This window comes from Lonchura striata, chromosome 1 (assembly GCF_050655825.1).
Source record: "Lonchura striata isolate lonStrDom1 chromosome 1, ASM5065582v1, whole genome shotgun sequence".
Classification (NCBI taxonomy): Eukaryota; Metazoa; Chordata; class Aves; order Passeriformes; family Estrildidae; genus Lonchura; species Lonchura striata.
In genome coordinates, this window is record NC_140703.1 from 18,987,736 (window position 1) to 19,013,848 (window position 26,113).

The 26,113-nt window shown below is 44.7% G+C and overlaps 1 protein-coding gene across 1 annotated transcript in view; it reads left to right on the forward strand.

Annotated features, from left to right (window-relative positions):
* Positions 1 to 692: 692 nt before the first annotated feature.
* Positions 693 to 26,113, forward strand: part of ADAMTS5 (ADAM metallopeptidase with thrombospondin type 1 motif 5) — a 42,323-nt gene continuing 16,902 nt past the window's right edge. Inside the window, exons 1-2 of the mRNA XM_085590611.1 lie at positions 693 to 4,696; positions 14,268 to 14,400. Of these exons, the coding sequence (XP_085446737.1) occupies positions 3,845 to 4,696; positions 14,268 to 14,400 (985 nt within the window). The 5' untranslated portion in view covers positions 693 to 3,844. The remainder of the gene's footprint in view (positions 4,697 to 14,267; positions 14,401 to 26,113) is intronic.

Genomic DNA, 26,113 nt, shown 5'->3' on the forward strand with positions numbered 1-26,113 from the left:
GAAGAGAATTATTTTTATTTCCAGGAAGGAGGAGTTCAATTAATGGTGAAAGACAGATGCTGCTGGGCGGGACATCCCTGCTGGGCCCTGACTGCTTGTCAGGGGGCTATAGGCAGATCTTCAATTTGTGGTTTTCTAACCCCTTCTAATGTGCCTGAGCATTGAAAAAGCAGTGATGTAAAACGGGACCTTTTTACAAAAAACTGGGAGGACACCTGGATAAAATCATTACCAACTTTTCCAGTATCTCCATATCTCTCAAGCTGCTCATTCATGTGACTGTTTGCAATGCTTAGAGCAAAGTTTCTGATGTGACTAAAACACTATAGGATCAGGAATCCCCTGCTGCCCAGACTGCAGGATTCTAAAGGATATCATGGAAAAATTCAGGGGGTGAAACACAACTTTAAAGACAGCAGCTTGTAGCTCCCAGAGACTCCAGAGGATTGCATCTTCTTTCATCAGGATTGAATTTGATCCAAAGTGTACAAGATTTGTGTTGTGCCTCAAAGCTAATTGAGGATTTGTGGCTCTCTCTCTCTCAGAAGGGAAAGGTCAGCCTTGAGATTTCCAGGTCAGAACTGCTTGACAAGGATTTAGTGTCATCCACAACTTGAGACATGCTAACCAGATTTCTTCTTTAAAGGCAGTGGTTTAACTGTGAAAAGAAGCTAAGAGGACAAAACTGTGAGGAAAGAGATGATTTATTCTAGTGATTTATCCTTACACTTCCAGGGTCTCAGACTAAAAGATGTTCTCAGCACTGCTGTGCTGAGTTATTGCAGTTTAGAGATGTAAACAGGACAGATTTCCTAATCTGTGGGGTTATTTGTACAAAATAATTTGTACCTTCCTGGAAAGACTGGATCCTTGCTTGGTGTAACAGGGCAGCCCAGCCAACTTCTTCTGTCACTTGGGAAATCAAAGACAACTCCAGAGATGAGCAGTGGGACACACACCATTTAATTATCACCAGCCTGTTTAAGCATTCCTGTTTTTCCAAGATTATATGGCTGGACAGTTGGAATTAGGCTGTAGCCTGGGAGAACATTACACTGGCCTCTTGTGCACCATATCCCCTTTCATTGACAAACTAACACTTCTTTAATGAGATGTGCTGAGGTTGTTATCCAAAATACATTCCTTATCCCAGATCTCATCTCTAGCACCTCTCCCAGGGGTATCTGGGAGTTTGGACCCAGACATATTTGCAAATCCAGGACTCGATCAGGTCCCAGTGAAGTCAATAAAAATATTGTTGGTGCTGAGCAGACATGCATTAGGCTCAAAGGAAAAGTAAAACCCATCCAAGAAAATTACAGGTTCTTTTTTCAGTCAAAATATGTCTTCTCTCTAATTTTTTTTCTGCTGTTTTAACTTTATAATGAGTCTAAGTAACTGAGAAAATGTTTAAATTTTTAAATGTTGAATAGTCCTGGCCCAATGCCCAAAAAGTTAATGTGACCTTTCCTAATACGTGCCTCTTATTAATTTTGAAACTTACTGACTCCAGTCAAGAATTTTTGGGGATGATAGAACACTGAAATGTAGGAAAAAAATACTAGGAGGTTGAGAAGTGAACTGTAGTTCACAGGCATCACCATTTTCAGAAAAATGGAAAAAGAAGAATGAACACTTGCAAAACTTTGGTGAGTTAAACATTTCATAAGCACAACCTCAGGGTTATGTTAATGCAATTATTTACACAGGAATATTAATTTTTGAAGCTTTTGTGCCTTCAGTTAAGCTGTTCCTTAGAAAAATGGTAGACTTGCAAAGCAGCCCCTGGAAGCGACAGGGGCAGGTCTGTGCATCCCACCACCCACCCTGACCCTGCCAAGCATTACAGGCGTGCACATCATTTTCTTCCAGAGTGGTCAGAGGTTTATTTGCTGCTTGGAGAGGAGAGGAAAGGATGGGGATGAGCTTGGAGACCTGCATCTTTGTGCAGTCCTGCAGCCAAGGAGCACCTGTTCCTGGCACTGTCCTGCTTTGTGGAGAGGAAACATGGGATAAATAAGCACTTTTGTTTGTCGGTGTGGGGTCTGGACCTCAGCAGGGGGAAATCAGTCGGAATCCTCAGGGGACCCCTTGCTCTCACCTTCCCAGACCCGCTCCAGCACAGGGAACGGGGCATTTGCCATCGGCAGGGAACGAGCCATTTGCCATCTCCACCTATTCCATTGGCAACGCTAAGGCGCAAAGGTGACTGCGGTCACCTGTCCCTGCTGGAGCCCCAAGCAGGGGGTGGCAGACGAGGGGACGGGGCCAGCGGCTCTGTGCGACAGCGGGGGGATGATCTAAGGGTCCGAAGCCATGCCGAAGGTCAGAGCAAGCATCGCCCCCTCCCCGCCCACCCTGCCGCGGGGCTCGGGGCAGCACGGCCCGCGGCGGTGGATGACAGCTTGCGGCACTCGGTGACAGCCCGGCTGCAGACAAAGACGGCAAGTTCGGCGCTGCCGGGGCAGGAGCCGGGGACACGGCGGCACCCGGGGGCTCCATCCGCCCGCGGCCGTCCCTCGCTGGGTCCGGAGCCAGGCACAGACCTCTCCTCCTCCTCCTCCTCCTCCTCCTCCTCGTCCTCCCGGAGCCCTGCGGGCCGCAGCCCCGGCAGGACGCGAGGTAAGCGCGGCTCCGGCCGCAGGCACATCCCGAGCGTGGCTGCCGGCGGTCCGGGACACCCCTCGGGATTCTCACACACGCACAAACATCTCTCTCCTGCCGGTCTCTCTCTGCCGTGGTCCGGCTTCCCCCGGCTCTTCTCCTCTCCTTTCCTCTCTCCCGCTCACTCTCGCTGGTTTTCTCCTCCCCCCGAAGCCGCCGCCCCCCCTCCCCCTTTCCGCCTCCCCTCAAGTTTCTCCTTCTGTCTGATTAAATGAGAAGGAAGTGTGGGAGTGGTGGTTTTGAAGCTCTCCCTTTAAGAGGCAGCCTGCAGTGACGAATTGTTGAAATTGCCATTGCAGGATGGCATTCCGCTATAAATTCATTGTTCCACCTCCTCTCATCTTCACATTTCTCTCCCTTCTCCTCTTGTTCACATCGGCAGACTGGGGATAACAACAACAACAACAGGAAAGATACAGGGAGGGGGCTTTTAGAGAAATCCAGGACGTTTTCCGCTTCTTGGGCTTTTTTTTTTCTTCTTTTTTCTTTTTTTTTTTCATTTTTAATCATCTCACCGGGGACGATCGAGGCGGTTTTGGGTGCCTGAATTTCTTCTCTCCCCTTCTCCTCCTTCTCTTCAAAACAAAAGAGGGCAAAAGAAGGAAAGGAGCCCACCGGAGCCCGAGAAAGTGCCGAGTCGCAGCAGACCTGCCCTACTGCTGCTGGTGATGATTCGGTGACTACAGCAGAGAAGTGGAAGAGGAGTGGGAAGTGCTCAAACTTCTCTACTTGCCGGCTCCGAGCCGTCTCTCCTCCTTTTCCTCTCTCCTCACTCTGCCTCCCCGGCAGCAGTGATTTGGGAATTTTTTTTTTTTTTTTTTTTTTTTTTTTTTTTTTTTGCCTCTTTCTCTCACTCTCTCTCCCCCCTTCCATGTTCGCCCGGCTCTTCCCTGCAGAGAAACACAAAAGTTCACACGCGAGCTGCTTTTGTTGACATTTTTTTCTCTCCCACTCACACTTGACTTCGGGAGGGAGAACTTTTTTACTTTTTTCCTTATTTTTTTTTTATTTTTTGTTGTCGTTCCTTTTTTTTTTTTTTTTTCCGTTCCCCGCACCTCTCCTTTTCCTCCCATCCCTTAACGACGCTGCCCCGCTCCACCGGCCGGCTCCCGTTCTTGCCATCATTATCACCACCACAATTCCCAGTACCGCCGCCCCGCTGCCCCGCGCCGAGGCGAGGATGCTGCCGGCGCTGCTGTGGCTGCTGCTGGCCGCCCGTGCCGGCCGCGCCGCGCCGCCGCCGCCCGCACCTGCCGAGCCCGGCGCGCCGCCCGCCCGGCCCCCCGCCCCCGGGCCGCCCCGCGGGGCCGTGCGGCGCCTCGACCCGACCTACGCGGGGGGCGGCAGGGCGGGCTACGTGCTCTACGCCGGGGGACAGCGCTTCCTGCTCGACCTGGAGCGCGACGGGCCGCGCTGCCACTACCGCGGCACGGTGGACGGCAGCCCGCGCTCGCTCGCCGTCTTCAACCTCTGCGGCGGCCTCGACGGCTTCTTCGCCGTGGGCCGCTCCCGCTACACCGTGCGCCCGGCGCGCCGCGCGCCGCGCGGGGAGGCCGCGGCGCGGATCTACGGCGAGGGCCCGGCCCGCGCCCCTCACGTCTTCCGCAGGGAGAGCTTCAGCTTCGAGACGGTGCCGGCCCGCACCAGCTGCGAGACCCGAGACCCCGCCAGGCCGGCGGGCGGGGACGGGCGGCGGCGGCGGCGGCGGCGCTCCGTGTCCCGGGCCCGGCAGGTGGAGCTGCTGCTGGTGGCCGACGCCTCCATGGTGCGCAAGTACGGGAAGGGGCTGCAGCACTACCTGCTCACCCTGGCCTCCATCGCCTCCCGGCTCTACGCGCACGCCAGCCTGGAGAACCACGTGCGGCTGGCCGTGGTGAAGGTGGTGGCGCTGGGCGACAAGGAGAAGGGGCTGGAGGTCAACAGGAACGCCGCCACCACGCTCAAGAACTTCTGCAAGTGGCAGCACCAGCACAACCGCCTCGACGATGACCACGAGGAGCACTACGATGCCGCCATCCTCTTCACCCGCGAGGTAGGCATGGCCCTGGGCTGGGCATGGCCGTGACAGCGACGAGATGTCCCTCGAGCCTGGGCTCCTGCCCGGCTTTGCCCGGTGGTTGCCGCCCCGCTCATGGATCCGGCTCGTCCGTCGGGCAGTGCAGCATCTCGGGGACCGGCACCCGCTGCCGGGAATGGCGGAGCGCTTGAGAGCTGTGTATGGCCCCTGCCCTGCGCTGTCACCCCCGCCGTGGGTTCACCAGTGCAGTGTTGGGACCCCAGCCCGGTGGAAAGGTGGGAACTTTGATCGTGCGACTCAGCCCAATGTCCCTTTGCTTCAGCCTTGGTCCTGTCTGTTCCTGTGAGATGTTTGACACCCGGCTCCTCTCGCTGTGCAGAGGTGGTCCAGTCGGGAAGGGCTGATAGCACCTCCTAGCCTAAATTAGTCCCCAAACAAAGCTGCTAGGGAAAGTGGTGGAGAGCACCTTAAGAGCACAGACGTCTTGCTTGTGGAGCACATCGGGACGCTGTTTCCAGCAAGGATCGCTCCACCGCGCTGGAAGCCAGCAGCGCTTGCGGTTCAGGGGTAGGACGTAAGCGCAGACCGCAGGTAAACAGGGCTGCTCAAGCCGAGTGAGCTGGACAGGTTGGTGACAAGGGGCTGCAGTCCCTGTCCTGTCCCCCGAGAGGATGCCCTGATCTGCTGTGGGTTGGATCTGCTTGTGCTGCCCATGCAGAGCCGTGCCTTGTTGCTCCACGCTGGGTTGTTGATTAATTACATTGCCAGAGGTCGTTAAGGGACATTGCTCTGGTAGACATGTGGCCGAGTTTATGCAATGAAGTTCTGTAAGAATATCCCTTCAGCGGTTTGGGTTTGGTGTTTTCTTTTTTTCCCTTTCCCCAAGTACGAAAAAAATAACTGCATGACTTTCCGTTCATTTGAGTTCTCCGGCTTTGCTACATCGTAGGAGCCTGCCAAAAAGGATGCTTTGGATGGTTTGTGGAAGGAGTTGCTCCAGAAGGGGGGAAAAAAAGCGCCTGGCTTGCTTTTATGGCTGTAAATAGTTGAAACATTAGGTCCTGTGTCAGGCATCACTTGTACAACAGGAGCCCTTTTTAGCAGTTTAAAGTCCATCAGTGCAATTTGCGAGCTTTCATTTTTTTAATCACTATAACCTGAATGAAAGCAGGCTGCCTAGACTGGGTCAGAATGTTTTTGGGTTTGCTATAAACATCTTTTTAATGGCTTATTCAGCCTGGGCCAGAATCCGTAACTTCTCTCTGAAGAGTGTTTCTCTCTGCCAGTATTCCCACTTATTTCCCTGGTCTATATGACAATTCTGAAACTAGGGTGGGGACTGTGAACCTTAACGTCAATTATTAAGTTAATTTGGACTGAGATAGTATGTGACTTTGAAGTGCAGTTGCTTTACAGATGCTTAGCTGTAATTCTTTGCATGGACACCCTCCTGCCAGAATAAGAGGGTGCTACTAATCAGTAATCCACTTTCAAAGACTCATGAGCAATGCATAGCATTACCTCTGTAGGATGTAAATAGTGCATAGAATTAACAAATTACCACGGTTCCTGTGGTCTCCTTCCACTCTTAAGATGCAAATGTTGCTTGCACTGCTGCTGTGGGCTGCTTCTTAAGAAAAATAAAACAGGCTTGTGTTTTCTTGGTTTACATTTTAACAGCTTTAACTCTGGGATTAGCTGCTCAATGCAGTTCAGGACAACTTAATCTGCTTTAATACTTTGCTGTGTGCACACGGACATTGTTTGGCAGTGTTTGACTGAATTAAGAACCAGACTGGAGTTTCTTGCTACATGCGTTCATAATGTTCTTTGCAGAGAGTGTGTGTGAGCCCACACGATTTTTATATGCTTACCCTTGAAATGTCAACATGAATCTATTTGTTCCTTGTGGAATGTAAACACGAAAAGGGTTAAAGGATGAAAAAGCGGTGGAGATGTTTCCTGGAGAAAACAGCCCCGCTTTGAACTAAAGGAGAGATTTTTTCCAGTTTAGCTTTTCAATGAGAGTGGCAGCAGTTGGCAGGAGAGCACCGCTTTTACAACTCTGTTTTGGATGGATGAAGTTGGTTGCTAAGCTACAAGACGCCTAGCCGTGGCTGCGTGTTTTGATGGGCTCTGAATATCGTCATGCTGATTTTTGAACATCCAGATGTCTCTTTCTAAGTGCCTTGGGTTTCAGGCATTGGGCAAACGTGTGAGGTACTTTTCCATCGTTGTTTACTAACTGAGGCCACCTTGAGCTTCGTCAACAGAATAATATTTGCAGACCGTTTGTCAGCTGAATGCATGGCCTCAGCTGTATGGAACTGGCTTTGTATAGATAGAATCTGCATTGTGCATGGCTGGTGCCATACAAATCCCTAATATAATAATTATCTTTGTTCCAGAGTGACATTTGATTGGATGTTATTTTTTTACACCAAAAGAGGGCTTTATTTGAGTTCCTATATGCAGGAAGAATCCCGACAGAATTCAGCAGTGTTGCTTCATCCTCTTTGGTTGTCTTTACTTCTTTAAAAACATATTAGTAACCTTTGGTAGACTGAGACTGCATTGGTAGCTCTCCTTTATTATTAAATTAGTTGTGGTTCACATATTATATAAGTTCAAATTATGGTTGTGATCATGATCATCATACTAGGAAGTACTTCCTGTAAAAAAAAATTAGAAGGAAATTCACTGATTCTGAGTTAAACCAGCCACTTACTTCTGGTCATAATCTCTATTTAATTGGATAAGGGCTTTAAAGCAATTATCCTGCAGATCACAGTAAATCAAGATGAACATGAATTCAGTTTAGAGTGATACAGGCAACATCTTAAAGCTGTTTTTAGGCTTTGTGTTGCTTATCAGTAATGGCAAGGGTCCATTAGCTGCAGTGGGTCCTGTGTTTACTCTGTAAATGCAAGGATCACTAGAGTTACATATCTGGCCATTGTGAAAACCTTATGTGGACACAGAAATCAGCTGTCACTAAATATTGAAGAAATTTAATTGGGTTCCACAGTGATTTTTTTCAATCTGATAATGAGAAGTGTATTTTTCCAGTGGTTGCCATCTGTTTTTTTGACCCATGAGGAGCAGGATGAAGCATGGCAGAGGTCTGACTTGACAGTAACCAAATGTTGTGATAATTTTCTGATATTTCTAAATTTCCTCAAGGCAGCTTGACCATAACAGTCTTAGAGAGTACATGGGTCCCCTGCTGTTTGATACGTTGTGGTCGAGTCCTTGCCAGCAGCTGTAAAGCTTTGGGCCCATGAATGCTAGAGCATCCTCCATGGAATATGGTGGTGCAAGGATGCAATTCTGGTGGCCAGGTGAGTCTCCTCCACTCTGTAGAGAAGTGGCTGTGTGGTGGGGAGGAGGGAGGAAGAGCTTGCAAAGCCCGCTTTCCCTGGAGATTAGATAACTTGTTTTCCATGGCAGTGAAGTCAACAGCAAATTTAGAATTTAGTGTTTCATCACTTGTTCTCAGTGGCAGTGAAGTCAACGGCAAATTTAGAGTTATTCTGTTTCAGCCTTTTTCATAGTGAGCAGTTTGCTGGAGCTGGAAGCAGATTATTTTCAGATTTTTATGGGTGTAACAAAACACTTGCAAGATTGTTTGCCACAGTAGCAAAAAAGATTAGATGGGACTTGCAAACTGCAGTTGAACTCACACTGTTCTTTTTCTGAGGTCCAGCCTGCTCTGTAATTATCCTGTAGAATCCATACAGTCTATTTCATTAGTGGCCCTTAGTTAAATTTTAAGTGAACTATTGAATGCAGTTGGACAAAATCCAGCTCTCTTCCTCTCCCTCCGGTTCTGAATCATCTGAAGATTAAAATAGATGTTTCTCACAGTAGATACAGACATTAGGAGCAAGAAAAAAATCCTTTCCTACGTGCTTGTTAGCATCATCTGTGATAGTACCATCATGCCTGGCTTGAGCAGAGGGTTCATGCTAGAGCCAAAGGCCACTGTCCTGCCTTTTTCTACACAGTCATTATATGGGGCTGGTGTGTTTGATTTAGTTTAACTGTCCATCTGGCAGTGCTGTTGAAATTTAACAGCAAGCTTTGTATTATCTTAGCTCTGTAGATGATAATTTCACTGCACAGAGCACATGCTTTCTTTGGCTCCACTTCTTTCCTTCTCATATTTTTTTTCTTTTCTCTGTTATCATCTCCCAACAATTATTGTGCCCTAGCAGTAAAACAAGTCACTGTACCAATGGTCAATACAATATATTTCACTGTTAATTATTATTAATCTGAAGAAATTGTAGTGTGATGTGTATACCAGTTTCATAGTGTTTTCACCAGCTTTGTTGCACATCAGATACATTTAAATAATGTCCCTAAGAAAAACAAAGTGGGACATAACTGATAGAGAAGAAGTTTGAATTACCCTCATCTGGAGAGATGGTGTGGAGTTTTCCCACAAAGGAACTGTGGCTTAGGCAGGTTAAATCACACATTTTTTCTTGATCATCACTCACCAGTTTCATAACTGAAACTTCTCCTCCCCATGCAACTCCTCCTTCCAAATGCTTTATGTGCATTTTGTCAGTATTTTAAATAACCTGTAGTTTGCATAACTGCTGTGGGTTGGGGTTTTTTTTCTTCAAATGTTGAAGCCCCAGGCTCATATTTATCATATAAACCCCAAAAGCAAATCACCTCAGTTTTTAAACTAAACTACTGGGGAAATTACATTTGGGTTTTGTTTTGGCAGGTATCACCATTGTGGTTTTCCTCAGAAGGTAACCAGGCTTTGGCCACCCTCTCAAAATAATGGCCAGGGGAGGACAGAGCAGTAGCCCAATGAGCCTTTCCTCACCCAGGATCCTTTCTGCTTATGTGAACATGACATTTTAAACCACGTGTGCCATTCTAGGTTGCTGTGACATCAGTGAAAGTTCACCCACTTTGCAGAGGAGCTCATGGGAGGGTGGATGTGTGTGTTCCTAACACCACCTCACCCCACCCTCCCTGCCCAGGCCTGCGGTGGGAACACTGCTGCAGGAAGTTGGAAAGTCGTGCTTAATTCCTTCCTCTGCTGCAGGGATTTTAGGTCTGTATGGCCCACCTCCCAGGAGATGTCCTTAACCAGGAGGTTGTAAGCTGTTCCAGGTGTTAAGGAAACTTTCCACCCCTCTGACCAAAGGTCTGTCACTGTTTAGTGAGTAATTCATATGGTGAGAACGAGAGGAATCATGAGCTGAAGCCACTGAGTGGAGCGCAGCGCTTGGAGCAAGGTGGTCTGGGTTCCTCAAGCACGGAGAGGAACTGTTTCTGTGATTTACCACAGGCTGTTCAGTGGGAAAGAAAAGGGATGAGCAGCAGGGAGCAAAAATTGGGTCCCTTCACTGACTGCACCTGAGCTGCAGCCTGGGCTAGGGAAACCTTGGGCTCAGGGGCTGCTCCAGGAGGAGCCACAGCTCCCTGTGAGCTTGGCAGGAGCCTGGTGTAGACCATAAAGCGCTCTCCGAAGAAAGATATTTCTTTTTGGCCTCGTCCCTGGAAGGAATTTGTAGCTGGATCACGTTCTTACTGGGAAAAGGCTTGAGCTGATGAGCTGTTGCAAAGGGACCAGAAGAACAAGTTAACAGAACTGTAAAGATTTTAGCTGTGCTTCACAAGAAGGTGATGTGCAGCTTGGCCTGCACAAAGCCTCATCCTGTGGGTTCCTCTCATTCTGGTCTGAGAAGCGCTGTAGTGTCGGTTACCTCAGGGCAAGAGGTGGAGAAACATCTGAATGAAACATCTGCTGAGTGCCCAGCCGTTCCAGACTGTGGAACTGTGGCACTTTGGGATCCCACAGGATCCCAAACTACAAGCCCTGTGAGGGGTAGGTAGCTCAAAAGACCTGAGGACATGTTTTTCTGTCTTTAAATCCCACCAAAGTGTCCACGTTGGTGCTCACATTGCGTTTTGGATCTGGTCAATGGGCTCTGACCTAATACCAGGTTTCACTAAACAGTTTATTCTTGTTTTGAAACCTACTGTAGAACACATTTCAGGTGAAATGAACTCCCTGCTCCAGCCAGGACATGGTGATAGTTACCTACCTCCCTTCACAACAAGGCCATGTATACATGGCAGTCAGCCAGCTGTTCCTGATGGATTTAGGATGCCAAGAAAACCTGGCCTCTAATGCGCTGTCTAATTAACTACTAGACTTGTGATGTACAGCTTAGTTTTACTAAGCCTTTGCCAAAGTTTGAGTCTTAACATCACTTGCCTCCTGCACAGCAAATGCATTTCCTTGTCATTCTTATGTTTTGAAACTACTGTAAAGTAAATCAAGGGCCGAGCTGCTTTCCTTCTTTAGAAATATCAAAAACTTTCTTTTACACTGGTGCCACTGTTTCAAGGCAGTTGAGCATCCAGATCTGAGTAGCTGATTAACTTTCTAGTAGAATTTAAAAAACCCAGAGTGAAGTAATCATTAGAAACTGATTTTATGTATCACGAGTCCCCTCTTTCCTCATGCTTTATTCAGAGTATGAAAAGCTGAGGCTACCCACACAGATTTTTTAAGATTGCGTAATTACATTGAAGCCTATTTTTAACAAAAAGTTAACATATTTTCCAGGGAAATAAAACCTTCTACTGTACTCCCAGAAAGTTTACTTCATGAAAGTAGTAGACTGCTTTCCAGGACTGCCCAGGAAAGCAAAAAACAAATGTAACTATTGATTCTGGTAATGAATAATCCATAGCCAGTGTTTGATGGCTAAACAGGATTTTCAGTAACATCACTTGCAGTCAAGCTGGTATTGGTGAGTTGACCCAAAAGGAAACTTTTCAGAATACTTGTCTCAGAGATGCCACTTGAAAGGCTGCAGTTCTGGTTTTAGTATGTACTTTGAATAGAAATATATTCCAGTTCAAATCATACAGAGGCAGGAGAAGTAAAGCAGTGAATGAGACAATGACAACATAGAGGAGCCCTCAGTAATCTGCCTAAATGATTATTGATAATGTCAGCCTTGGCTGCATATGAGCATCCTCAGGCAGCCACCAAGGGCTGGAATTGGCAGGGAAAACCAGGATGCTCAATCCATGCTCTGCTCAAAGCACAGCCATGGCATGCCCTGCTCTAGCAACAGATGGGCAACCCACAGACATCCTCATAACAGCTTCTGACAAAGGAGCTGATGCCAGAAAATATTTCCTGACCTTGTTCTCAGAATCCTTGACAAGCCCCTCTGCTGCTTCCCAGCTGGGATTTGGCAGCGGCCACAGAACTCCCACACCAGCTGCTGGGGGGCCACAGGGAGGTGGCCACGGGGGACTGAGGGACCAGGGCTTTGCTGGAGCACTGCCCACACTTTCTGACCCCAGAGTGGGCACTCTTCTCCTTTCTGGGGATGGCTGGTCCCACGTCATCTGAGGACACCTGATTGCCAGCTGTCCATGGGGAACTGGAGGAGCTAGGTGATCTGGCATATCAGCAGTTTGCAGAATCATGTCTTTCCAGCTGTGGGATTTTCTAGGACCAGCCTTGATCTAGGGAAGACATTGTAATGCAGTCCTGTGCACAGCTTTTGAAATGCTGAGGTGAGAGGTGACATCTCTGCCCTAATGTTCCATGCTCCACACATCCCATTAGAATTAGCTCTGTGAAAGTTTACAAGATTGCCTGCTTAGAAAAATTTTATTTTTTTAGTTACATTTGTGTAACAAACTTAGTGAATAGTTTTGAAGTCTGGTTGTGTCTGCTGGTGTAAATTCCCAGTGTAGCTGCTTCTTGTGTGCAAATGGGAGTAAATCCTGAGTGGCATGAGGCATTTGGGTGCTGCTGGCATTATTGTGCCATGCTGGAAGCAGCACTGATGTCAGTACCTATGTAATAATGACACCCAAATATAAGAAAAGACCGAGTGACATAGAATCTCATGCAGAGACAAAGCCTGAATTAACAGAGTTTATACTGTTTTGGCACTCTCAACCTGTCTAGCCCTCCTAAGTAAGCTGCTTTCTGTCTGATTTATTTGCTTTTTGGTACTTGTGTGAGAATTCAGTTCAGCTGCTTGTGTGGATTCAGGTCACATTGCTCCATCACAGAAGGACAGGATCAATCATGTTGGAAATAACCTCTGAGACCATTGAGTCTAACCACCTTGTGCTAGACCATAGCACATCCAGTCTTTACTTAAACACCTCCAGTCTGGGGACTCCACCACCTTGCTGGGCAGCCCCTTCTAATATCTAATCACCCTCTCTGGGAAGAAATTCTTCCTCAATGTGCAACCAAAACATCGAGCTTAAGACAGTGTCTTCTTGTCCCAATGACACTTTCTTGGAAGCCAAAACTGAGCCAGAAATTTCTCCTCCATATATGTAATACTGATTTATATTTTTAGCTTGAAAATTATCTTTGTTGGGAAAAAAACACCTTTTTTCTTTCTTTTTGTGTGTTTGTAAAGAGATGCTCTGTCACAGTATCTGTGCACTAGGTGTGGCTTTCTTTGACTTCAGTGGGATTTGAATCCTGTGCTTTTCCAGGTTTGCCTAACCTGTCATAATCAGTGAACACTGTTGCTCTGAAGCCTCCTACAAGGTGTCTGTTATTCATGTGGATTAATTATGAAAGGCTTCATAAAAGGAAGCCCTTGTAGAAAGAGATCTGAAGGGAAGAAGAGAATCTTGAAAATGAAGGGGAAAAGTGCTCTTTGATCATTTTGATAATAACATTTGTCATGCCTTGAAAATGACAATTTCATTCAACCAAAATGAAATGTTGAAGTGTTACAAATGGCATGGCCTCTGCTTTTCCTTCTCATCCAAAAAATGTGTATATATGCACATGCACACTAATATTCTTCCCTCTGCTTCAACAGAAGCATGGAGAAATTACTGCTGGAGAGAAAAACACAATGTCTGACCAAAGCTGAAAGACAAAACCTGATGCTACCTGCCTGGTAGCACCTATCTATCTGCATGTGGGAGAAGTGGTTAAGTTGTTGGGATTTTGCACTCTCATATCACTGACTCTCAGCAATCTCTGATAATTGCAAAATACTTGGTATATTATTGGGTAACACACTAGTAATTGTACTGCTTGGCAGATGTGGAATAAGGTTTCACATGTAGCAATCTCATTTTTGTTAATTCAGAATATAGGATTGGTTTCAGAACAGAAAGGTGTTCTCTGGTTCAAGGACTGATCAGGAAGCTGAAGCTTTCTCTGGGCCTTGGTTTACCTTCTGTAAATAAAGATAATTTTCTGGTTTTATTGTCAGTGAGGGAATGCTTCCACAGCATTTTTTGAGTACTTATCTCAATGCAAGTGTGAACATCACAGAAATACAAATTCAACTAACAAAAATTAGCTGCAGAACATATCCAAAACCTGTTAAAGTCCATGGAAATACTCCCGCTGACCTTACCAGGGATTGCCTTGCTGTGCTTTTAGTATCTCTAGCTGGAACTTTACACTGACATTTTCATCCAGGCCCTGCCATTGGCAAAGGCGCCTTTAACCGGTTGTTACCGCTGGGTGTAAAAGTTGATTGTAATGATTTTTATTTTCCCTTTTTTTTTTAATTTTTCTTTTTCCCTTCCTGGGCAGGATTTATGTGGGCATCATTCCTGTGATACCCTGGGAATGGCAGACGTTGGGACCATCTGCTCCCCCGAGCGCAGCTGCGCGGTGATTGAAGACGACGGCCTCCACGCAGCTTTTACGGTGGCTCACGAAATTGGTATGCGGTGCCTTTTCTGTTCCCCTGCCAAGCCAAACACTCCCAACAGCTGCATTAGGAACCAAAATACCCTGCAATTAATTCCAGATTTCCCCCGGCCCAGAGCCCCGCCTGGGGATTAGGGCTGTGTACATATGCACTTCAGGGTTAACTAATAAGGGATCAGAAGGCAGGGGAAGGCGCACAGTAGGTGTTTCCTCCCTGACAGTGGCCTTTCTAAGCAGCACTTGAAGTGAAAATTCAAAGGCTGCTGCTACTGCTCAGAGATGTCAATGTATCGCCCTCCTGAGAAAGCTTTTGGCCCATCTATTGTAATTTGCATATGCTTATTTATTGGAAAATAAGTCACATTTTTCAACTTGTTGCACCCGCTGCTGTTAGGAAGCTTTTTTCTTTATATTACCTGGAGAGAAAAGCTTTTGTGACAAAAACCCAACATAATTCCAGTATCTTTGTAAGTGTACAGAAATTCAGTTTAAATTCTGTAATAAGTGAAATAATATTTATGTGATAAAGGTTTGGTCACAAAACCTATTTAGCTTTGTTTCAGTTTCCATGTCAGTGGACAGCAGTTAAATTAGGAGCTTTGCATGTACCCTTCAGAAGGGTTTAAAATAGAATTAGTGCCAGAAGAAAGTTTATGTTCTGGGATATTAGTTATTATTTATTATGTCATGATATAACCCTTCTAGAGAGATGCTGCCATCTTGATCATGTTTAATTTACTGATGTTTTGTGAACTGTGTTTACTGGAAACACATTTGCTATAAGATCTGTTCGCTTTGGGGAGTGAACAGCAGTTTGAAAGTGGGAGAGTGTTGCTTTCTTTTTCTTTTATTAAAAAAATATTCTTGGAAGGAAATAACAAGGAAAGGAGAACTTTCACAGAGAGCCAGCTGCTGAATTGCCTTGTACCTCGTGCCAAACCATAGTAATGTTTGCTTTGGGAGTATCATTGCAGTGGTTCCATTTTCAAGGAGTTTGCAGGTGGAGCCTGAGATTTGAGTGTCTTATACATATGGCTGAGGAAACAGAGGTCACCAAGGATGGAAAATGACCTCACTCTTCAGTGACAAGTGATCCTAACCCTGCTTCTCCTATAGCTCTGCAAAATAATTGCATCACTAGTACATGAGAAGTATGTACACTCAGGCATTGCATGAAAGCATCAAATACTGTGGCAGGATGAGTCTCCAAAGCAGAAATTTTGTTTTAGTAAACAGTGATGTCACAACAAAAGAAAAAGTCCTCTGGAATCACTAATTTAGTGAATTTAGAGAGAGCTACAGCAGTGTAGAAAGACAGATTCACATGAGATGTGGATGTGGATGCTGTGAATGAGCCATCACAAGTCTGGGATGTGTTAAATGGGAAACTTAACCTGTCATTCAAAGCCAGAGTGCTTGGTATCCCTTGCACCCAGAAGTGATGTCTCTTCTGAGGGGCAGTGGGCAGGGTTGGGTGAGGAGCCCTTTTCTTGATGGATCTGGTGTGTGAAGAAGAGAGCATTGTCTTTCCTGCCATTTTATCAGCAATAAATACATTTTTAGGTAGAGTAAAAATGAAAGAACACAGATCAATAAAGATAGGGATGAGCAGCAAACGCTCACGTAGTTACTTTGAATTCCACACAGAGAAAATACAAGCAAAAGTGAATTATTTTTAGTGATCTAGAAGCACATTTTGGAGAAAGGCCATTTTCATACCAAGGCATTTACAAGAATCTCTTAAAACTATAATTTTCAATGTAAAAAAGGCATGAATTGAAGTGAATAAATAAGAAGCCTAATGGACATAAAACCTCTAGTTTGAGGCTGTTTAAAATAACATCCTCTTTTTTTTTCCTCCTCACCAGAAGTTTTTAAGAAAGGAGGGGTGTCAAGTCACAGAATGATCTTTGTGTGTGTGGCCTGAAGTGGGAGAAGCTGAGAAGAAAACAGCTAAAATTGCTTGAGTACTTATATTAAATCAAAGGTCAAAAAAGGATGAAAAATAAAAGTGTGGCATCAATACCCTTTAGTTAAGCACTTTGGGGAAAACCTTGCTATATTTTATTTGGAGACCAGATTTCCTCCTGCAGTCCAGAAATCTCCAAGTTCCCCCTGTCCTGTGGGCAGGGTGTAGCTTTAATTTTACAGTGGCTCAGTTCTTCAGTCAGAGGGGATGCTCTGAGCCCGAAATGTTTTTTCCTGTCAGTTGGAAGGTCAAGGTGAGCTACTGGCTGAAGCAGAGTCACTCAGTGGTTTTTGTGCATGGGAGCAGATGCAGCATCTTTAGCATGGACTTGATCCTCACTGTGACTTCCAGGGGATCTGAACGCTCTTGCTTTCCCTCTGAAGGATCCAATAGCATTTTCCAGGCTCAGAGTCTTTCTCTGGAAGGCAACCAAAGTAAATTGAACTGCAGCTCAACCCGACAGAGGAGGATGCACAGCCCAGGATTGGTGCACAGGAAGCCAAAAAGCAGCTTTGCTGCACAACAAACCTGCTGCTTCTGTTGCCAGGGTTTCTGCCACATCATGTGGGAGATGTTTGTTTTATTTCTTCCAGATAAAATAGATGGATTTTGACCAATAGTTTTCGAGGGGGGGAGAATGGACAAGCAGCAACAGGCAAACCCTCCACAGGCCTGTAAAGGAGAGCACAGGAAGGAGTATATGCAGCCAAATTCTTGGTACAACTGATTAGCTGGCAATAAGAGGTGGAGATCTTTATATATAAAGTTTGATAAGGTAGGACCTAAACTTTGTCCTGCTTGTACGTAGGAAAATCAGTAATAGCTTGTCTCCAATGTCAAATGGAAAAAAAAAACTAGGATAATGCAACAAAAAACCAGAAAGAAACCTTCTAACTTTGAATGTGGTAAGCCAGTTAAGCCAGTTTCTGCTCAGAATACAGGGGAGCAGTGCTGCCATAAATATTACTCTGAAATCACAGCCTGCCAAGACATCCAGCCACCAACAGTAAATCCATATCTGGTTATTTTCTAGCAGAGGACATGCTGCTGTCAGTTGGGACAGCAGTAGCTTCATTTTCTCAAAAATAACCCCTTCTCAGGATTCTTTCCTGAACTCATCACCGTGTTGTGGCATATGGATGCTTCTTTTTTACTTCTAGCAGCTCCTTCAACTACACCTCCACAGCTCTGTCTGAACTTAGGAACAGTATGTAGGCATTCTCCAAGCCTTTGTTATCAGCAGCCAGCTGTCTGCAAAAAAATGATATTTCCTTGGTTCATGCACTTCCCTGCCTCTTGGGGACATGTGGAGGAGAGCATTAAAGAGCCTGAGATTGCTCATAATCTTAACAATTATTTAATGTCTTTCATAGGGCAGCACTACATTGCTTCTCCATGTGTCCCTTATTAAAATAACCATCAGGAAGCAAAAACAATGAGATTTGCATTCTTAATACTCTGGACGTTTGAATCAGAGATTTGTTACTTTGACAATGCTGAATTATAAACAAGTGAAGATCAGCATGATCTAGCATCAGCAACAGGCACAGTCAGTCAGCTGGAATTACATTTGACATATTTTGTGATGGGATGTACCCATGTTTTGCAGCCTGGTGCTGTGTTTTGAGGTACAGTCATGGTCAGAAGTTTGTGCTGGATTCCCACTGTGCTTTGGCACAACCATACCACACCCTAAACAGTTTGCCATCTATGAAAGAAAAATGAGAAGAGTTCACGGGGATCTAAGTGGACCTACTGCTTGTTTTATCAATAGGAAATTTCCCCAAATCACAAAGGGAATCCCAGGGAAAGCCACGAATTAAACCTGAGTTTTGATTTAGAGTCTCATGAGTTTTGATCTGGTCCTCAAGTACAAAAGCAGCCTTCCTGCAGCCTTCAAGCAGGCAAAGCTCCAGTTCAGCTCAGTGGGAGTTACATGGGTCTAGCATTTTAAATTATATTTGTCTTTGTTCTTTCCATCAATCTTGAGAAACTTACTTTTAAAAAAAGAGGCAATACAGCTTTTTTTTCTCAGTGATAATGTCCATTTGACCTTTTGCAATGTTCCTCTGTTACACAAACACTCTGGCATGCAGTTACTCCTTCTGTCCTAATACGGTTTACTGATGTTCTTTCCAAGTATTTTATTTTTAGGCTATAGCTTTAGCATTGCTGAGTGGAGCTAATTAAACCTTTGTTCATTAGTTTCCTTTTATCTTTCACATGTGACTTTTGGGGAGGAAAGGCCAAAGGGTGGGATAAAAGCAGTCTTCAAATACATTTAAAAAATTGCCGCAGAAATTTGCATAATAAATCATTCCCCATGTCCACAAGGGGTAATGGCCTGAAATCGCAGCAGGGGAGATTTGCTTTAAGCATTGGCCAAAATCATCTGAGCAGGACAGTTGAGGGCAGAAGTGAGGTGTTTGGGGAGGCTCCTATTCTGGAGGTTCACAGGAGCCATCTGGCTAAAGCAGCTGTGGCTCAGGGGATGCTGATCCTAGCCCAAGGCAGAGGGATGCACAGGATGCCCTTTCAAGGTCTCTGCTCAGCATCATCTTCTGTGGTAATGAGGAGGTATCACAACATCCTCCACAGCTGGGCTGTGTGATGCCTGAAACCAAGGTGCTGCACAGAAACTAAAACTAGAAAATCATGGAATGGTTTGTCTTGGAAGGGGCCTTAGAAATGATCCATCCCACGCCCTGCCATGGGCAGGGACACCTTCCACTATTCCAGGTTGCTTCAAGTTGGCCTTGGACACTTGCAGGGATGGGGCAGGCACAGCTTTTCTGTGCCAGGGCCTCTCTGCCCTCACAGCCAAGAATTTTCTTCATATTTTAAGTAATGAGTTTGGTAGCAGATCTTTTCCAGCATGGCATCATTCTGTGGCCTCTGTCACCACTGAGGACAAAAGTGTCATGAGCACCATTAGCAAAATGCATTAGAGAGCATAATTTTCTGTAAAAAAAAATTTTAGAAGTGAAGTATTGCTCCTGGCATCTCTGCTTAGGTAGTTCATTGAAATAAATCAGAATCCCATGAATTCTGGATGGATTGGAGCTGCTCATTCAGAGCCTGAGCTGTGTTTGAGCTGCAGGCCACTGAGGAAGGAATACCATGTCTAACTTACAGCAAACTCTGATTCTGACTCCTTCAGTAACAAATGAAACTGAGAACAGTGTGTGTGATACTTAAAGGAGTCTTTTGATGTCCGCAGAAGAGACAAAAAAATCCTCCCACTCCTTGTTTTACCACATGTGCTCATTTTGTGTACACTCAAAAGTAACTAAAGACAGCAGTCTTTCCTTTGCCATGTTCTGCTGAACATGCAGCCCTTTGATTTCAAGGCTGTCAAGATAAAGCAGATAAAGACAAGCTTCAGACCTGACAGCTACAAATCTCCTGGAGCCTTTCATTTCAAGGGGGATACCTTGCCAAGGGCACAGAGTCTCACAGCCACATGAGAAAAACAGTGGAGGTTGTGAGTCTCATATTAGGTTTCTTTCATGACAGATGAAGTTTAGGCAAATATCCAGGTAATCGTAATTAGGCAGATTTGCTTTCTTAAAACAACAAAAAATAACAGAGAATACACTCATCCAAGTCTTCTCTGCTGACATACATCAGGAAAATTGCTTGATTCCTCCTCTTTGAACCTTTTTTTTCAAAGTTCTATCTTAACTTCTTCTTGCAAAAGCTCTCAAATTAAGCCTTCATGAGCATACCCCTTGTGATTAAGGGGAAAGGTGGGCAGACAAAGCAAAGTCTTCACAAGAGCTGAAGGTGGGGCAGAAAATTAAACTGATGCCTCAAAAAGCAAACATCTAAAAGGTTGTTGATTAAAATTTTGAATAAAAATTCTTGGCTTGCCCAGTAATATTTTTATTAACTTGTAATGTTATATAAAATATAGCATCGGTCCACCTGCAGCAGACATGGTGCTTAAAGCAAACTGTAAAACTCTGTGTTCTGCCTAATATTTCACAGCAGTCATTATCAAAAAATATGTTACAGTCATGGTTTAGTGGTGGATTTGGCAGTGTTAGGTTTATGGTTGTGCACAATGGTTTTTTCCAACTAATCTAAGTGATCTCTGATTTTATGATCCTAAAAGAAATTCAGTGTTCAGCCAGGGCCTCCAGCCTTCCAGACTGCAGGTAAAGTAGGGATTGCTTTCCTCCTTGGCAGCTAGATAATACCAATCCAATAATGTAGTTTTTGTGGGGGAGACTTCCCATGCAGCAGACAATGCAATTTTTTCATTCTTGCACTGTGTACTCCCACAGATTCATTCATTTACTGTGAGCTGCTGTGAATTATGTTCTTTCCAAGCTCCTGAGTTGAACAGGTGTGAAATAGGTGTCACCATCTCCTGCTTCTTCATTAAAATGAATATTTCTCTTCTACATGCCCCATTAATTGGTGCACTGTGGACCTCCAAGGCCACATCTTTTTAATGATTATTTAAGTCTGTGTGGACACAGTGGTCTCAGGATTGCCTGGGCAGAGCCTTGCCTGGGAATTGCCTGTCTGATAGGGGTGATGAGTCTGTGATCTCCCACAAGTCTATTACAATAAGCCAGCTCAGCACAGGTTTGTTTTGTGTAAAGTCTGCAGCTCTGGTGGGTGAATATCTTATTGGGCCTTTTTTTTTAATGTCTGCTCCTGAGAAGAAGCTGCACTCCAGACTATTGTTTCATTGAGTCTGAAGAACTCTTTTAAGCCCGAAATATTAAAACCTGCCTCTGGGCTGGAGATTTAAAAGAGAGAGTTATTTTTTTTAATTATTTTTCTTTCATAAGTAGCTGATACCAGTCAAAGAAAAGTGTACATAAAGTTCAAGAATAAAAAAAAAAGTGGAATGGCTAGTTTTATATTTTATCCAATTTTTTGGTAAGCTTGTGTTCAAATCACTTCTGTTTAATTAATTGTTATTGCTTAGGTCCATCATGACTTCAAGAGGATTCCTGAGTGATAACACCATGAAGTTCTTAAGAAGGAGTCAGAAACTCACTGGAGCTAGAAAAACAGCCTGTGCCAGAAGAAATGGTTTTATTTTGACAGAGTTCCCACATGCAATCTTTGTTTAGCCAAGGGGAGAGCAGGAGGCTGATACAGAAGGTCTGGGCTTAGCCCAAGGAATATTGAGCCAGGAGCTTCCTGAACCCTGATCCCACGAGAGCCACTGACTCACAGGGGAACCTGGGGCAAATCTGACCTTCTTTTGCTCCCCAGTTGTCCCAGCTGCAAATGGGGTGAAAAGCATGACCTCACTGGCAAACATGTGCTTCATCCGAGCTGAGCTCCTCTGAGAAAACAAATTACAATGCCTGCAGCATTTTTCAGCCTGCTGTGTCACCTTGCATGCCTCCTGTGGTCAGAGGGAGTGCAAGAACAGCTCTTTGACATGCTGTCCAAGTTCTTGTCCATAAGCAGGGATTGGTGGCTTTTTTCCAGGAGACCCACCTTGGTTTGTGCTTTAGCAAAGCCTGGAGTTGGCTTGCTGTACGTTGTGGATATTTTGTTTTCTTGTTTCTAATGCATGAAACACCAGTGAAAAATGTGTGACAGTACAGTAATTTTGCATGCTGTTCACTCAGAGAACCTCTGCAGATCGTCTAGAACTGTATATTAGGAAAACCCAGAAATATCCAGACTCCAAGAAGCATTTGGACAATGCTCTCAGGCACAGGGTGGGATTCTTGGGGCTGTCCTGTGTGCAGGGCTAGGAGCTGGACTTGGATGATCCTTGTGGGTTCACTCCAGCTCAGGATATTCTGTGATTCTGGTTTGCTTCCCAGTGTTCCTGGGAATAAGAGAGCTGCTTCACCACACATACAGCACAGCTCTGGTGAACTCCTGCTTTCCCCACAGGGCTCTTGTGTCCTGATCCTTTGTCAGAATCTGAGGTATTGATGATTCTGAGATTGTAGAAAGTCTCTGTCTTTCTGCCCCGCTGCCAAAGCAGAAGCCATAATTGGTCTGTGCTGGTTTCAGGGTTGTTTATTCTGTTTATCTCTAACATGTTCTGCTGCCCTGCCCAGCTCTGTCCTGCAGGGCAGCGTGTGGGGCTCTGCCCTCAGTGGGATGTTACAAACATTAAATACCAGAAACTCCCTGGGCTGGATTTACAATAATGTGCCAATATCTGTCACCTACGTTGAACACTGTGTCCCCAGCCTAAACCAACAGAAAAATGCCAACACCACAGTGAAACATGGAGGGCATGAAGAAGGAGAAAAAGGACAAGTCACACCCAATTTCCTCCATCTTGTGCCCTTTGGACCCCTAATCTAGAATCCTAAAATTTTACTTTTGCACCCGTGCCACACTTAATTATTACTCATATCAAACACTCAGAGCTTGTAATTCATCCTGTAAGATTGAAAACTCTTTTCCATGGACAGAGATCCCAGACAGTGTCTCTGGGGGCTCTGTCCAGGGGGTTCCTGACCCCCTGCCAGGGTCCCAGACCTTCCAGGGCAGCCAGAGGGATGCCCTGGATTCCCACAACCCTTAGAGAGGATGGAAGTTTTAACTGACTTCTCATAATTTCTCTGAAGAATTCCCACCTTGTATTAGGGATATACACCCCATTCCTGCAAGGTGTAGGGGTCCTTTTTGAACCCATTGCAGGTATTGTTTCCTGTTTAGCAGGTGTTGGCCTTCAGCAGGGAAAGCTGTGAGGAGCGGATGTCACTCCATTTGGGTCTTGGGTCTTTGTGGAGTTGAGATGAATTTACAAGCAAGCCACCTCCTCCTTGGCTACAAGAGGGCAAACCCTGCCTCCCCTCCATCCGTTTCCTTCACCATTTCATGCATTCCTACAGCATAACTTAACCAAACACCATTGTCACACCATCCTGCTGGTAAAATTGTACTATGTCATTTTCACTCAGTGGGAACTGTCAGCACCAGTAAGATGCTTCATTAAGGAGAAAACAGCAGATAATCTACGAACCCATTCTCAATCAGTCATCATTTTACACAGCTGCTGGGAGCCTTTTTTTTTTTCTTCAGTAGCCCAGTTTGACGTTTGTACTGGTACAAAATGGGGTGGGGCTAAAATTGGCATTGTTTTCAAAAGCCTTCTTTGTAAGATTTGTATTCCTCGAGTCTTCACTTCTGTCCACAGCTTTCTCCAGAGCTCTGCTTCCATGCAGGGTCACTTGAAGGATCAACCTTGCAAATTTGGAAGGGAAGTACCCCACCAGAAAATGCCAGAAACCATCCTAATGTCATGTAATAACATCAGCAGGGTTTTATGCATGTGAGGGGTGGTGCGGAGAGACTTCTTGAAGTAGGAAGGGAAGTTTTGGATGCAAAAGGATAAAGGGTACAGGTGTTGAAGGACTTTGCTGTTCTCAGTTCTGTGCTAAAAGGAGCAAAACTTAGCCAGGCAGTATTTAGAGATTACACAGCCCAGTGATGTTTTGAATTTTGATTATTTTTAATGAAATGCAAAACCAGATTGCAGGATCATTGGGAGTTTCTCATATGCTTTAATCACTTCTAAGTCTGGTCAGAGGTCCTTAAAAGGCAAAGTTAGAGCAGGGAGAAATTTAGGTTGTGGTAAGAATTAGGAATTTTAGCTCCATAAAATCCTTTGAGAGTTGCATTCACAGTGTTTATAAGTTCATGTGTCTGTCACCCCAGGACACATGCATACAAAGTTAACTGGCAAATAGTATGGAGAGCTAAAATCCATATATTTAATGCTATTATCCTCACTAACATCAGTGGGGGGCTAATTTAGAAGCCCTAATACCGACAATCAGAATTATGTATTTTGGAAATTATTCACTACGTACAGCTTCTTTCCTTGTCATGATGGGGTTTTTTAATTATTTTTGAAAATTTTAAAGATAACGAGGGACAGTCACAAATACTTTGGGAAGCTTCTCCTCCTCCAAAAGGCTGAAGTCTGCCAAGTAAGTGACTTGGCTCTTGTCATGTACTGGAACAATGTCCTGATTTAATATGACAAAATAGACGCTGCTAATGAGGTGTGTCCTCAGCTCACCCTATTTATCACTGTAAAGCAGAGAAGTTATGCTGCTCTCTAATTAAAGGTGAATTCAGTAGCCTGACACTTTCCAGGAGATGACCCTGTTTCAGATTCCTCTGCTTTTGCCAAAGCATTTGGGATGAAATATTCTGTGTTGAACAGTGGCCTGAGAAGCATTTAATTTTATTTATTTACTCTGAAATTCTCCATAGAGGCTGTTCAGCCTTTTTTTGAAGAGGGCAGATAAATTGCAACAGTGTTATGAAGAAATCCTCAGTCTCTCTGCTTCAAGTGAAGAGCTTGAAATTTACCTGCAGGCTTCCTCATATCCAAAGGATATTTTTTTTATTTGTCTCTATGAAGGAGAAAAAAAAAAAAGAAAGATGGCATAGGTAGCAGAGAAACTCAAGAGTAGCCCAAGCTGCAGGAGCATTAACAGGCTGTGAATTTGTGCACTGTATTGTTTAATTATATACTTGCATGGGATGTTCTTAGCAGAAAATGAACAGTCCTGAAGAGTGAAGTACAGTTATGCAATAAAGGGATTTGTCTGGGGAACAAGACTGCATCTTATGTGGGTGAAGTGCTGCAGGGTGGTACCAGAGCCTGAGACAAACTGCGATTCTGCCCTGCAGGACTGAAAGCTCCATGTCACAGAGTTCTGGGGAGTTCTGAATGGTGCTATAAAATGCTGAGCACTCTGAAAAATTACATCCTGGAGTTGCTGGTGTGCACCCAACTATCATTCATATCCCATGCTGAGCCAGTGCTGAGTGCCATGGGATGTTACTCAGCCAAACTCTTTGGATCAATGCTCCAGCTTTTTTTTTTTTTTTTTTTTCCACCCAGGGCTGTTTAGTTCCAAGGCAAAGACTTAAAAATTAAGCTCCTTATCCACTGAGAGACCCTCATTGCCTTACTTCACAAACATTCTGCAGTGAGGTAATTTCTACAACTGTGAGCACTCTTGGATCAGTAAATACAATATAAATACAATGTATTAAATGTTCAACCCACTTCCAGAAAATTTGCTCTGTAGGTTAGAAGTGGTGCACTCATTTGGTTACTCTGTCAGAAGAATCTGTCAGTTTGAAATAATAATCTTAGCAGTGAATTGTGTTGCTCAACACCAGCATTTGTCTGGAAAAAACAAGGCTGTTGTCATCTCTTCAGAGCAAGTCTTTGTATGTAGTGCTGTGTCAGATAGAAACTTGACATGTACCTCCCGATATTCAGTGTCTTAGTGCAGCATAAAATCAGCATTATCTGGCCTTATATAGGAAGTATTGCCAAAAAAAAATGGTTTTACTTACTTGAAAAAAAGAAAAGGCCCAATCCTACAGAATGGGTCCCTTTCAGGGCATCAGGCTTTTTTTTCTGCAGTGCCTTTGATAGGTGGTCTTGTCCTTATTAAAGGACTCTCGGTTTAGCCTTGCATATCTTATTAATCAACTTCTGGCTTAAGTTGAACATTTGGAGCATTAAGTTCAGGCTTCAGCTCTCTGCAGCTTTATTCCCATTTATTCTTCTACCCTTTGTTTTGTTGCATCTTAAATACTTTTATTTTTAGCTTTTTAAAAAGATGTAGCACCTTTCTAGACTGTTGCAGACCATTTTCACAAAGTTTTTCTTGCTGAAGGTGATTTGGAGAAACAGTAAGAAGTCAATTGTTGATAAATATAAATGAGTATAGTTCCCTTCCCTCACATGGCTGTGAGCTCCAGCTGGTAAACGCTGGATAGTCAT